Below are 14,666 nucleotides of genomic sequence, written 5' to 3' on the forward strand. Positions count from 1 at the left end.
ACTATTTAAACTTGGAGTCCCCTGGACTCATGTAAGTTCCTTAATTTGTGGTAAAGTAGGGTTGGATAAGGGCTTCTTTTCTATTATTTTTTTTAAGAGACAGAGTCTTGTTGTCAGCCAGGTTGGAAAGCAGTGGGACAATTATAAGTAGCCTCAAATTCCTGGACTCAAGTGAGCCTCCTGCCTCAGCCTCCCAAGTAGCTGGGAGTATAGGTGCATGCCGCCACACCTGGCTAATGTTTGAATTTTTCGTAAAAACCTGGGTCTCATTATGTTTAACCAGGCTGGTCTTGAAGTCCTGGGCTTAAGCCATCCTCTTGCCCCCGCCTCCCAAAGGGTTGGATTATAGGCATGAGACACTGCACCTGAATCTTCTCTCTTAGAAGTAGAAGAGGAACAGTTTTGGTGTTTTGATATTGGTCAAATGAAAATCAACAAACTGAAATGATTGTGTCCAAAATCTCACAATATAAAAATTTGTTTTCATTAAAAGTTTTTGTGTTTTAAGTAGCCCATTTCATTATAATACTTTTTAAAGTATTGGCTGGAACTCATGTATAGTATTTGTAAATAGGTTTTTACAGTGTAGAAATATTTCTCCCTACTTGGACTCAGGCTCTCTTGATATGAATAGGAACTAGATAGGAAGAAATTTGATTTTGCCCTCTTGCATACACAATCTGGGATAATAAAAGCCCCCTGGTTTTGAGACTTACTGGTCAGACTAACAAGTCATCTAGCTCTGAGAGATAAAACTGCTATGTATGACTTCCTGCTGAATGATTTTTGCTGAGTTATCCTTAAGCAGGAAGGAAATCCAGAATTTACACATATTCTAGTATTTGTGAAAATGAGGGTTTTAAATTAAGAATTGGACAGTTAACTGTGTAGTGTTTTGTATGTATGTAGCAAATCTGGGAAAGCTAAACTAGGATTAGCAAATCCATAAACATGGTTTACTACAGCTTCAGCCAGGTGTGTTTGGATATCTCAATATGCAAATAATTGAAAATAATACATTAACTATGTATGTGCTTATATAAATATTCTTATTTTCTACTTATTATAGTCAATAGGATTAGCACAGTTTCCATTATATTTATACTGATATGTTAGATTTCACTAAACCAAGCAGGCCAATTCTAAAGATAACTGGACATAATTTAATGTGTTTAGCTTCTCAAATTATCACTTACACACAAATGGAAGGATTTATAATTCCAGTAGCATGCTGTGTTTTCCTATTGAGCCACCTTTATTTCATGTAATACCCATTGAAGATTTGAGCCTTATTTGACCCACTGTCAAGACAACAGGTACCAAAAGAAAAGATCCTCAGTTTTTTGTTTTTTATAAATTATGGATTGTTCTTTATGTATCTTGAATTTTTCTTTTCTTCCTATCCCCAATCTCTTTCCAGGGCGTGATTGACTACATTTTCTATTCCAAGACTCATATGAACGTGCTTGGTGTCCTGGGGCCTTTAGATCCTCAATGGCTGGTTGAGAACAACATCACTGGGTGTCCACACCCTCACATCCCTTCAGACCACTTCTCACTGTTAACACAACTTGAACTCCACCCTCCACTCCTGCCTCTTGTCAATGGTGTTCACTTGCCTAATCGGAGGTAGTGGAGTACTGCCCCGCCAAGACGGGGATCTGTTGCTACGGACCTGTACAGTTGTAAATCAAAGTATGTAGGAGTGAAGTATGGCCATCCTTAAGCTGCTTCTTCAGGTTTCTTTCATTATGTGTTTGCTGTAAGACTTTGTACATTTTTGTGCATATTGGTATCATTTGGCAGTAGGGCTGGAACCAAAGTATTACTCTCTTTCCAAAATTTTAATTTAACATGTTTTTAAATTGGACCTTCTTTATATTGTATTAAGAGCCAGCATTCAAAATTGATAAATTACCAATTTGAGGCCCAACAACAGTGTATTTGTTTTTCCAAAACAAATACTTTCTTTTGAGTGGTTTCAGTGAGCCAACCATTTTATAAAAGGCAATTTTTAAAAACTATAAATACAGTATTTTAAACTGAATGATATGCCTTCCAGGGAAAACCTTGAATTTTTCCTTTATAACTGATTTTTGGATTCCCAAATCATTTGCACATTAAGAGAGTACTTAAATTTGCTCGTTCTGTACATAAACTATGAGATAGCCTCTACACGTTTTAAGAGAATTTGAAAAATTAAAGATGGTTGCACAGTATGCTTTCATAATCAAGCATGTAACACCACAGGACAATTTGTTGGCCAAATGCTGGTTTGGGGTTTTTTTAAGGAATCAATTTGGTTTTTTTGTCCTCTCTATATAACCTTGTTGGAAGTATTAATTCTAAGCCTGTCTCTCAAGTTTATTTATAGAGAAAGAGTAAGTAATCTATATTGCCACATACCTTGAAAATAGAATGCAGTACATTTAGGATGCCCACAGAATGAATTTTTCCTTATTCCAATTCAACCTTCTTTCTGTTCGGTTGTACCAGGAAAACAGATGTTATATGACCTATATCATTTTTGCCATTATAGTCAAACGTTAAAATCTGAATAAAAGGACCTTGATCAAAGTTTCAGATAGGGAAAATCATACTAATACTTTGTGTTTCCAACATAGATTATGGGGCTGTTGGTTTTTTTGAGATGACAGTGCAAAGGATTTGGGAGAGAGGGAACACGTTTGGGGCAGTAGTTGAAAACCTTGGGCCATTGTCCTGACTCTAGCTGCCAAATGGCCATCATATGCTTTTAATCTTTGTTTCCTTTGTCTGTCAGGGTTGAATTAAGAAGCTACTGGTTTATTCCCAATTGTTGATGCCTTTAGGTATGTTGGAATCTTTTTTTTTGCTTAGGAGGAGCCAGTTGAAAATCTGTGACTCAAGAGGCAGTGAACAGAATACTGTTTTCTGGGGAATAATTGGTTGGCTACTTGATGTTAATTATGGCACAGTAACAGGAAAAGGTTGTGTCTGTGTTTTTAAGTTTTTCTTTATTCTGCTTTTTTGCTGCTATAAGAGTTTTCTGAAATTTATATTTTAAACTTTTCATGCACTTTACTGTTTCTAGTCTCAAAATGTGATATTTTTATTAAACAAGAAATTTTCCATTATGCGAATGAAATTTTAAAAGACAATAGCCTATATTTGTGTCTCACTAATATATAAAGTACAGGTCAAATTTAAATTATTTAATTAGTTTTAAATATACACAATTTGTCTCCTCTTTCAAACCTGACATCTTAGACTGTTTTATTGGTCTTAAAGGATACATTTACTTTGGTCATTTTATGCTAATTTCTTCCATAGTAAATTAATCAGGCTATATAAGATAATATTTCCCCAGAAGGGTAATTTTAGTGGGACGAGGGTGGTGGGATGATGTCATATCATACATGGGATTGCATCAGAAGGGTTCTGTAAAGCCTAAACTCCCTTTTAAAAGTGCCTAGTGATAGAGGCATTGTTTGTCATCTGTTATAATTGGAATGTCATTGTAGTTCAGTGAATTTTGATGTAAATAAAATATTCTTTTAAAAATGTTAAAGTACCAGAATAAACAAGAAGAAACAACCCTTAAGATGACAGATTTTCCTCAACATGCAGGTTTCCCTTCTTATATACCTCAAGTATCCAACATCTAGCCATGCAAATTGATTACCTGAAGCATAGTACTGGAAAGTAGAATAGCATGAAAAACTTAATTTTGTGGACATTACCTTTTTTTGTAATCAGCTACTGTATGTTTTATTTTAGATCTTTTGTTTTGGGTGGGTTTTCTGCTCTGGAGGTATATGCACTAACAAAACATTTTCCTCCTTTCATATACGCATGTTAATTAGCAATGTGAGCAATATTTCCTACCATACTTCACTCCCAATATTTTTTGAGATGTTTGTATAAAATGGAATTTAAAGTTCACTTATGATTGTATATGAACCACAGAGGAGCCCATTTATTAATAAAAAACTTTTTTAATAGTTAAATGTAGAGGGAAAAAATAAAAAAAATGGGAAACGTTGTAAACAGCTTAAGTTTATTTTGTGTATGATCGAGGCACTCTGTTGCAGGAAGGTGTGTAATTGGGTTCTCTCTGCTTCAAATGCGCTCTTTCAAACCATTCATTATCCTGTGTATTTTTAATGTGGTTTTAGTAAATGTTGGTAGTAGCTCTGTTGAAGTAGGTAATTGTGTTATGTTTTGGGTGGTACACACTTGGGGCATGGTAACCCAAATTTCATGTGCACGGTTTCCCTTTAGCCCACTGCCCAAATTTCACATACCCTTCACCCTCTGTTCCCTTTGTAAAAGGAGTGGTATCTGTTTTGAGCTGCCAATTCAGATGATCAGAAATGCTGCTTTCCTCAGCATTGTCTTGTTAAAACGCATGCCATTTGGAACTTTGGCAGTGAGAAGCCAAAAGGAAGAGGTGAATGACATATATATATTCAATGAAAGTAAAATATATATTTTCATATACTTTCTAGTTATCAGAATGAGTTAAGCTTTATGCCATTGGGCTGCTGCATATTTTAATCAGAAGATAAAAAAATCTGGGCATTTTCAGAATGTGATAGATGTTTTTCTAAAACTTAAATATTTCAATATTTGTCTAAGAACTGGAATGTTCTTTAAATTTACTAAAACAGTATTGTTTGAGGAAGAGAAAACTGTACTGTTTGCCATTATTACAGTCATACAAGTGCATGTCAAGTCACCCACTCTCTCAGGCATCAGTATCCGCCTCATAGCTTTACACATTTTGATGGGGAATATTGCAGCATCCTCAGGCCTGACATCTGGGAAAGGCTCAGATCCACCTACTGCTCCTTGCTTGTTGATTTTGTTTTAAAATATTGTGCCTGGTGTCAACTTTTAAGCAACAGCACTGCCTAAAAGCAAGCAGAGAACAGAATCCCAGCACCATTCTATAGGCAACTTTTTAGAATTCAGATATAGTAAATCTGTTGCAGATTTATGATGTTTTATGTAAAAAAAAATTTTTGTATAACAACATAGCTGAATATTTTTGTTTCATTTCTTTGATGTAAGGCGTGTGAACATTCATTTGAATATCACATGTTGAAGTCAGGTATGGCACAATGGGTTCTGAGACCAGCTTTTCCTCCCCTCCCATTTGCCTTGTTCCAAGCTCTTTCTTTTCAGATTACTTTTCTGATATTCATAGGCAGATATTTAATTTTACTAGTTAGCATCCTGTGTGAATGTATTAAAGAAGCCACTGTGTTTTAGTGTAGTTGGCAAAAATATAAAAGCTCCGTTTCTTATTTGCCCGTATTTTTTGGTGTCTTAAAGTTACATATTAAATCACAGAGAAGCAAGGTAGAAAGTTGAAAGATATCTAAGGCTCATATCACTTGATTCTATGGTAGATTATATTAGAATTGAGGATGTGGCACATTAAAACTGGAACATGGGCAAATATAGTGTTCCATTTTAAAATTCTAAGTTTATATTGTTAAATGGGTGAAAATTTAAGTTTGTATTTGCATTTCCAAGCATTTCTAAAAATCACTAATGCCATCTATACTTTTAGTATGAAACAGCAGAGTATAGAAAGCACAGGGAAGAATAGGCTAAATATGTTCTTTGAAGAACCAGAGGCATATAACCATATCATTATGTCATTCATAATACATGGCTAGATTTTCTAATGATAAAACTGTGTCCCAATGCTTATTTGATTCTAACCTTTTAAATTCTGTTTCTGGAATTTGACCATTTGACCAAAAAATGACCAGTTTTTGGAAAATAATGGTTTTTATAGCAAGCAGAGACTTTACGGCACATTTTCAAAATAGCGCTCATACATACTTACATTTTGACAGAAATGTGAATTCTCACATTGGTAAGATACTCTTTTTGCCACCTGCCCTACCCTTTAAAAAAGGTCACTTTTCTAATGTGTAGCAGATTCATTTACGCCTTTCCCTTTGAGTCATATCATGTTTGGAGAACTGTGTGAATTGTAGGTAGACAAATTAACTAGGGAAGCCAGAAACTTGAACTAAAGTTTTGAATTTGTAGACAGATGAGAACTTTTATACTATGGTTGCTTTGGGCAGTTCTAATTTTGTAATAGCATCGTAATCACCAAAATTAAATTCAAACATTTTAGTACATCTTTAACCTGTCTTATTTACCAAAGTTCTAATCTGTTTAAGAACAGGATGCCAAGAGCATCTTTCATTTTATAGAGTGATATGCTCACCTTTATTTTGTAAGTGTCACATTAAAGCTTGAGGGTAAAAAAGAAGCAGCCCTTATATCTATACTACAGGATGTCTTGAACAAGATTCACAGAAAGAAACTAAGCAGTTCTTTCCAGGAAGGTGGTAAGGAAGAGCATGCATATTTCTTGTTTTAACCAAATACCTTTTTTATGTAAATGTCTCTATTAAACCACAGGTCCTAAACCAGGAAATAGGGTGATACCAGGAAAATACCAAGCTTTATGAACCCAGTTGACAATTTCTTGTGGCATACGTTTGGTTAGACTTGGGTTATTCTTGGAACCAAAGGAAAATAAACATGTTGAGTTCTTCTTTCAACAGACATGAACATTGAAGTAATGGAATATTTTTTAAGCAAAATAGCTTTCACTTTCAAAGCATATGAAATAAGGACATTTGTGCTTATTAAATGTTAATTTTTATGGTACATTGTATAAACTGGGTAGCATTGAACTACATTTAGAAGTATGTCATCAGAAACAAATCACATTATGAAAATGATATACAAATGCCAAGTGATATGACTCTTTTGGCATGGTGGTAGCATGGTCCACTCAGCTTTCAGAATCTTTCGGAGGCTCTAGTTTGGTGCCTATTATTAGTTATTTTTGTTAGGACAATCTCAAAATTTAGATAATTTTCCAGTTGTCTGTCTGTCACTTTTAACTCTAAAGCATAAGAATCATGATAACCCTCTCAGAAGTGGTCCTTTCTTGCTCATTTCAGTTCCATATTAATTTCAAATTACTGATGTATTTTCTTTCAAGCTATCAATTGTTATATGTACCACATTTTATTTAGTTTGTAGTTATCTGAAGTCACAAAATTGGTTCAGCATTGATGTCAAACAAACAATGGCTTTGCTTCTTACCAAACAGACTTAGTATCCTGCTGCTTGTTTCAATCTTGAGGCAGTAAGTGATGCAGTATCTGGGTTTGTATTTACTTAGAAACTGTACTGTCCTTTCTCTGTGCTTAACCTGCTAAAAATATATTCCCTTACCTGTGAAATTCCTGAGCGGTGCTCTGCCAACTTTTCGGGGGGAGGGATTTGGATGGCTGTGTTACTGCACACTGGATCTGGAATTGTTCAGGGTTATGGGTGACATTTCTTAAACACCAGCAGCACTGAGATGTGCACTATGGGCATTCGTACAGTTGTCCAAATGCAAACAACTTTTTCATCTTGGAGAAGCTGAGATACAGAGTTCAATAGAAATACTTAGAATGTTTTGAGAAGGTTGAATGTTTCATCTTTGGCTTTGTTGTCTCTGGAGTGGGGAAGTATGGAGGACTTTTTTTTTAAAAAAAGAGAGTGTATATGTACTTTTTCTCTCCAAAAGGACCAGGGTGTGTGGGTCAAATTCACCATGGATTAATTTATATCTTCTGTTGTGATTTTTTTCAACTATATAACAAGTGCCAACTAATTGTCCATGGGACAATCTACTTTTCCACTCAATTTATCTTTTGAGTAGGGAAAGGTTCATTTATTTTCATTACCAGGCATTAAGTTAAAGAATTCATTATTTTGCATACATTTGAGTCATTCTGTGGCCTATAAAGTGTTTTTGTAACTATCTAATTCTAATGGTTGGAAAGCAAAGCACATGACTATAAAACCAAGCAAGGTGTTTTAGTAACTTTTTCCCTGAATACTTGGTAGTTTCCACTGATACTATTCCAAAACAAATTCTGCTGTTTTAGGTTGTATATTTACTTTGCTTTTGTTCTAAGAAAAAGCCAAGGACTAAATCAACTTGTTATTGTGTTTCAGTAATCAGTTTAAAAATCTAAGATTTTTTAAAAATTAGAATATTTAATGAAGTGCCATGTAATTATAGCTTGCTAGTGTTTAATGTTTAATAGACTGGTTCTGTAGGTTTTAACCATTTAACACTCTCTGCCATCCCTGGAGAAAGTGGTTCTACTCTTACTGAACACATTCTCTTTGACAAAATCACCAGCTGCTTTATTTTTCTATTTATTACAGTTAAACAGTTGATGAGGTCTGAATCTTGACCAAAACTGCTCAGCTGAGATGTTTTTCACAATAGACACTGTACAAAGTGTGCGTGCAAAAGGACACGGTTGGTAGTATTTTTTCATTAATGTGAACATTGACTTAAAAAAAAGCAGTCCTGCCTTTTAAATCTTGTGGCAGCTCAGAAGGGAGGTGCTTAAGAACCTTAACTACTATGTCAGATAACAAAATATTTTTTTTCCATTTTGGAGATTGGTTACTGCTCACACATGATGTATAGGGCTAAATATATGCTTGTTTCCTTGCACCTGTGTACTTCCCTTCTCTCCCTCCCTTTCCTTTCCCTGTAGGCAATAAATGGCCATTTTGCAACTGCATACCTTTGTCTTGGTTTTTGACTCTTTATTTGTGCAGTATAAACCTCTCCTTTTAGGTTGATATGTCTCTTCTAAAGTGAAGTAGAGAGCCGAGATAATTCAGGGCAAAATACGTAATTACAAATTCATGCTACATTTTTTTTTCTAGTGAAAACTACTAAGTACATTGTTTAAAATAAAATCTGAAGCTAGTTATATGACTTGCTTTGCCTGAAGAAACCAGAGCAAAGGGATGTATGTCACTTCTGAGTGGAACTTTAAGGGCCAGTCTTTAATTTGCCATATTTCCTTTTCTTGCCTGTGTGATCATAGAAGCGTATGTTGAGATGAAATCTCTCATTCCAGATCCTTAAGTGACTTTGATGAACAGAACTCCCCTGCTGTCCTTTGGACATGTAATGTAAGAAAAAACTGCTAAATCTCAGTGTGTTAATGCAATAAAGTTGTGTTATTAGGGCTTAATTTAGTCCATCCTGACTGACAACCACCAGACAGATATTGCTGAGTTATCAATATTGAAGAAACTCAACAACTGGACCTGCTAAGATCTCAAATAAATTCATTCAACAGATACTCAGGTGTCTTCTATTAACAAGGTGCTGTGGGTATATTAAGATGAAAGACATCTTTATAATGCCTATCCTCTGAGAATTCATATTCCAAATACTCCTTATGACACAGAAGATATTCCAGTGTTTTAGTCAAAGTAAAGATATCTTAAATTGTAGAATCTTGGAAAAAAAGAGAAGGCACATAGTGAAATAGGAATTCTGCAAACTATGTTTACAGCTATTCAGCTGAAAAATGACTTTAAAATAAGGTGTAATGGAGAACGTTTTCAGTGAAACAGAAAACTGCTGTGCAGCTTAGTAAGTACTTGGAAAACATAATGGTAGATTATTTTGGAACAGATTGTCAACATTGACAGCTTAGGGCCTGTTGACTTGTTTTTACCAAGGATCCAATGTGAGGCTGTCACTGACCCTGAGGACCTTGTCTTCACGGAAGCCTTTGTGTTCACTAGCCTTTAGGAAGTCCTCCAAAAGTGGAATCACTCTCACATGAAGTGAATCTTGAAGTTGTCCAGATTTCAAGATAAATGCCTTGTTAAGATACCTTTGTGATGAGGCATTGAAGACATTCACCAAGTGTCCTTTCATTTAACCATGTGACCTTGGGCAAAATGTAGGCTCAATGGTAAAGGGGAGATGAACTAAATCTCATAAAGTGGCTGTCCCAAAAGCAGAAACCAAGACAAGGGTTTGCATGGAGGTAGTTTCTTTGGGTAATTGATCTCAAGAATGAATGGGAGACAAGGAAGAATGAAATAGGGAAGGAGTTTGGGAAGCCAAGTCAAAGATGCGTTAGAGAGCTGATTGATCACTTCTCTGGGCAACTGGGGCATAAACATGCCAAGGACCCTCTGTGGAGCTGAATAGAAGACACCTGAAAATTATCTTCATGAGGAATGGGATGAGGCAAAGGTTACTCCGTGGGTGTTAATTCCTTTTCCCATCCATGTTTGTGCATGTATCAAATTCACTTAGCAAGTTCCTGCAGTGTCCCATATAGTGATAATGGAGAAATGGGATGAGGGGGGTGGGTGCAGAAAGCGAGAAATAATTGGTGTGGCTCAGCAAAGTGCATCAAGTTACACTGGTGTGCATCTGGTTGCCAAGGTAATAGAATAAGGAAGTGAGCTGAGAGGTCTGGGGTGAAGCATAAGAAAGGACCACTACAGTGTAACTGCTTGTACCACTGAGATCTGTTTGGGCCCAGGGTCAAGTCCATTTCATCATAGCCTACATTGTGGCAGGCTGTAATCTCAATAAAAAGAAATAGATGAGTAGTGGGACAAAGAATATAGTCCCCTGCTGCAGCTGGTTCTGAGGTTGTGATGAATATTTATCTTCCCTCTTCTATTACACTTTTCAGATTTTACACAGCTTTGCAGCAGCCTGTCAGTGGATCTAGGTTGCTTCTCTGAGGTGGTGTGCCCAGACCTTCATCCCTACAAGATACAGTTACACTTGCTGGGTGACGGTTGCGTTCATAGACATAAAGGAACCAAGAGATGCCCAGTGACTCTTGGATTTCAGACATGGTTCTTTCTGCCTCCCATTGTGGGAGCAACCCCACCTTCTCGTCAATGTGATGAGTCTGTGTATGCCAGCACTGTGAGCCCAAAATGACCCCTTTCTGGGGGCAGCCAGTATATTTCCCGTGCCTGGGTGTGGGTGGAGATAAAGTCTGGGTCTTAGCCCACCTCAGCAACTCTGAAGGGCCTTCCCATCTTCAAAGTTCCCAGGGCTCCTTTCTGCATTGTCCCCCTGAACTCTTCTCAGTCAAATCGTAATTCCTTTCCTTCCGCTTTACAGGGTTTGATTCTGAGAGCACTCACTGATAAGTTTCCTGCATGCTAATCTCCATCTGAGTCTCTTCCCAGGGAAAACAACCTGCAACACTGCGTTCCAAGGAGGCATGCCAGCAGTATATTAGGACTGCCTCCAGGACTCCTTGCTTGATCCACTGAAGAGTGCCACCATGTCAATAAAATGCAATCTTATTCTGGTGCCCTGGTTTGCACTTTGAATATCTACTTTTACATGTTTCTTCAGTTCCTAGTCATGTTAGCCCAGACCTTAGAATTCTTTGGGTGTGTACACTATATTCTTCTGATTCCTTGCTCAGACTGTAATGTGATGATAGTTACTGGTCACAATCAAGCAGAGGAGGCAGGAATGGATCTAATGGAGGTTGAGCATCATCTTGTGAGACACCTGTTACATGTGAGAACTTTGTAAGTTATGCAGGCAAAGGGAGGTTTCTTTCCTCTAGTAAGGAAGGGGGGTCTGAGGGCTAAGAATATCTGGGGGATTCAGTCTTCTCTAGCTTTTCTAGATATCCCCAGCCCAGGGTTTAGGGCTCACTTTGCAGAGCCTCAAAGATGATGCATGTATTCTTTGTGGCTCTGCTACTGTGCAAATCCTGAGCCTGATCTTTGGCACTGTTTGCCCCATGGCTGCTGAAATGATAGTCTATAAACACTGCCGTGGATGCATTCTGACTTTCACAGTACGCCTTGAGTTACAGTTAGCTAATTTGAGCCTGTCATTTTCTTTTTTTTTCAAGGTGTCTAAAGTCCATTTTGAAAACCGGTTAACCTTACAGTCCTTAGACTTACCATTGCCCCCAACAGCTTAAGTGCCAGTTTCCTTTCCACTTGCACTTCAAACCCACTACTAAGGAAAGTGTACTAGTGCACTCTCTAGTCACTTCACCAACCAGCAATGACTAGAGAGTGATACAGGTCCAGAATTCATCTAGAGCCTTTGCTTCCTTGGGCTACTTCTGGTACTAATTGTTCTAGACTAAGTTCCTCTGGAGGACAGAGCCTGAGAGATCTTCCCTGTAGGTAATTTATTTTGGGATGTGATCTTCAGAAACAAGAATATGGATTGCAAGGAGGCAAATAGGAAAGGAAGGCCAATTTAGTAGTGAGTTATTGAGCTGATCACCTCTGTGGGCAACTGAGGCTTGATCCTAGCAGGATCCTTCTGAGGAGCTATGTAAAATGCACCTCAGAATATCCACTGGAGGAGTAAAAGAGGAGAATATCCACTGGCTCCTATACCCCACTGGCCAAAGTTCACTTACCTAGGTGTTAACTCTCTCCCATATCCAAGTTTAGCTTTTCTTATGACAATGGTGAAGGATTCTGAACTTCATTTGAAGCAAATCCAGGGAATATACATAAAATTAACTACAAATGATACAGTTCTTATTGAAATAAATTTAAATGGCTGGGCATGATGGCTTACACCTATAATCCCAGCACTTTGGGAGGCCAAGGGGGATGGATCACCTGAGGTCAGGAGTTCGAGACTAGCCTGGCCAACATGGCAAAACACTGTCTACTAAAAATACAAAAATGAGCCAGACGTGGTGGTGCATGCCTGTAGTTCCAGCTAACTGGGAGGCTGAGGCAGGAAAATTTTTTGAACGTGGGAGGTGGAGGTTGCAGTGAGTCAAGATCTCACCATTGCACTCCAGCCTGGGTGACAGAGCGAGACTCTGTCTCAAAAAAAAGAAGAAAAATGTATGCATAGTTCTGTGTTGTCTAAGCATATTGTATATACTTGTATTCCTTATTTGTAGACCATGGCAAATTAATATAAAATGTAGAATTTACTGTTGTAGGGTTTTTTATGTGTTGGGCTCCATTTATACGCTTCATATAAACTCATTTAGTCCTCACAACAACATAATAAAATATATACTGTAATTCTCTTAATTTTCCAGATGAAGCTGAGGCCGAGAAAGATTAGTAACTCAATAGCTATGTAATCTTGGGCATGAGTTGGTATGGGAAAGGGCTCTGCAGCATGTCCAGACTATAGTGAAAAGTAGCCCTTCCCACTGGGCCATGGAACCTTACAGACCTATGGCGTTAGAGGTTGAGCTGCTGTTATACAGCGGGGACATAGAGGAATAAATCTGGCACCCAGGAGTATGCGTGGGCAACTCTCGGTACTCTTTTGTCCCATTTTGTTGTTAAATTGACAAGGACAAGAATCATGGCTTGAAAAGAACACAGTAACTGGGTTCTGGGTTAGCCCACTAGGTCAACCAAAAAGACCAGCAGAGATGCTAATTGATGAAGAGAAGCCGTAGGTGAATCGGTCATGGAAGAAGGAGATGATGAATGTCAGTTGTAGCCCCAGAACAGCTACAACAGAAGAGGCTGTAGGTTCCCTCACTAGTCTTTCCCTTCTACGTATCCCTGGGGGATGTGGGGGCACAGGAAGAGGGAGGAGGTGCTTTCAGAAATTATACAGGCTGGAGGTGGTGGCTCACACCTAGCACTTTGGGAACCCGAGGTAGGCAGATCACTTGAGGTCAGGAGTTCATGACCAGCCTGGCCAAGATGGTGAAACCCCATCTCTGCAAAAATACAAAAATTAGCCAGGCATAATGGCTGGGGTCTGCAATCCTAGCTACTTGGGAGGCTGAGGTAGGAGGAGACACGCTTGAACCCGGGAGGCAGAGGTTGCAGTGAGCCGAGATCACACCATTGCACTCAAGCCTGGGCAGCAAGAGTGAGACTCCATCTCAAAAAAAAAAAAAAAAGAAAGAAATGTATTATACAAAACAAGTGGCTCCGAGTGGCCCAAGGTGAAGCTATGGTGATTGCTCTGATTGCCATCTTCAGGACGCAAACATTCATATTTTTTCAACAATATAGGAGGCTGGGGGCTTTCTGCTGAGGTCTTCCCTGAGGAGGGAGCCCTGTCTTGCCCAAGGTCATGCCCCATCAGGGAGGAGGGTTCCTGTCTGCAGCCAATGACTGGGGAAGGTGGGGTTCTTAAAGCTTAGCCCCTTTACATCAATATTTGGCTATTCTGAAGGGACATGGCAGCTCCAGAGCTCCTTATGCACATGTGTAAGGCCTTTGTTGTGACTACATTGCTTTTCCACTTCCCAAGTTTGATCCTGACAACTGTCATAAGAACTTCTTGAAAGCTAGTTTCTATTTCAAAATCTGTTTCCTGGAGTGTCTATCCTGTGGCAAGGAGTAACAGGTTTCACATGGTAGGTAATATTAGTGCTCCCAGATTATAGAAAATCTTGCCATAGAAAACTGTAATACTTGGCATATACATTCTATGTTTGTGTGTGTATCATAAGGATATAATGAATACTTAAAACTGTAAAACATATCAGGGGAAAACCGATAGGCTTTATTTAAGAGATCAATGTAGATCAATTTGTGGGGATTTGTGATCTCTTCCCATGGATTAGAGGTGTCTATAATAACAGATTTCATTAAGCAGAGTTTGGTTGAATAAACTAACAGATACAAGAAAGTAGGTTGCCTGTCAGTAGTTAGAATCATGGCAAGGGCTGTCCATAGGAGGTGGTGTCACAGAAGGAGGGGCTGGCTTTTGAGGGCTGGGATCAGAGGAGGCTCAGGCTCTGCTGGAAATGCTACCTGAAGTAAGGGAAGAAGAAATTCCCTGGCTTTCCCTCCACTCTTTCCTCCAGTTT

The 14,666-nt window shown here is 38.2% G+C and overlaps 1 protein-coding gene across 9 annotated transcripts in view; it reads left to right on the plus strand.

The window, feature by feature from the left end:
• Positions 1 to 8,618, plus strand: part of CNOT6L (CCR4-NOT transcription complex subunit 6 like) — a 104,186-nt gene extending 95,568 nt beyond the window's left edge. For all 9 annotated transcript variants that reach the window (XM_023222488.3, XM_023222486.2, XM_023222491.2 and 6 more), the window contains exon 12: positions 1,421 to 8,618. In XM_023222488.3, coding sequence (XP_023078256.1) covers positions 1,421 to 1,633 — 213 coding nt within the window. In that variant the 3' untranslated portion in view covers positions 1,634 to 8,618. The remainder of the gene's footprint in view (positions 1 to 1,420) is intronic.
• Positions 8,619 to 14,666: the final 6,048 nt, after the last annotated feature.

This window comes from Piliocolobus tephrosceles, chromosome 3, assembly GCF_002776525.5.
Source record: "Piliocolobus tephrosceles isolate RC106 chromosome 3, ASM277652v3, whole genome shotgun sequence".
In the NCBI taxonomy this organism is placed as follows: Eukaryota; Metazoa; Chordata; class Mammalia; order Primates; family Cercopithecidae; genus Piliocolobus; species Piliocolobus tephrosceles.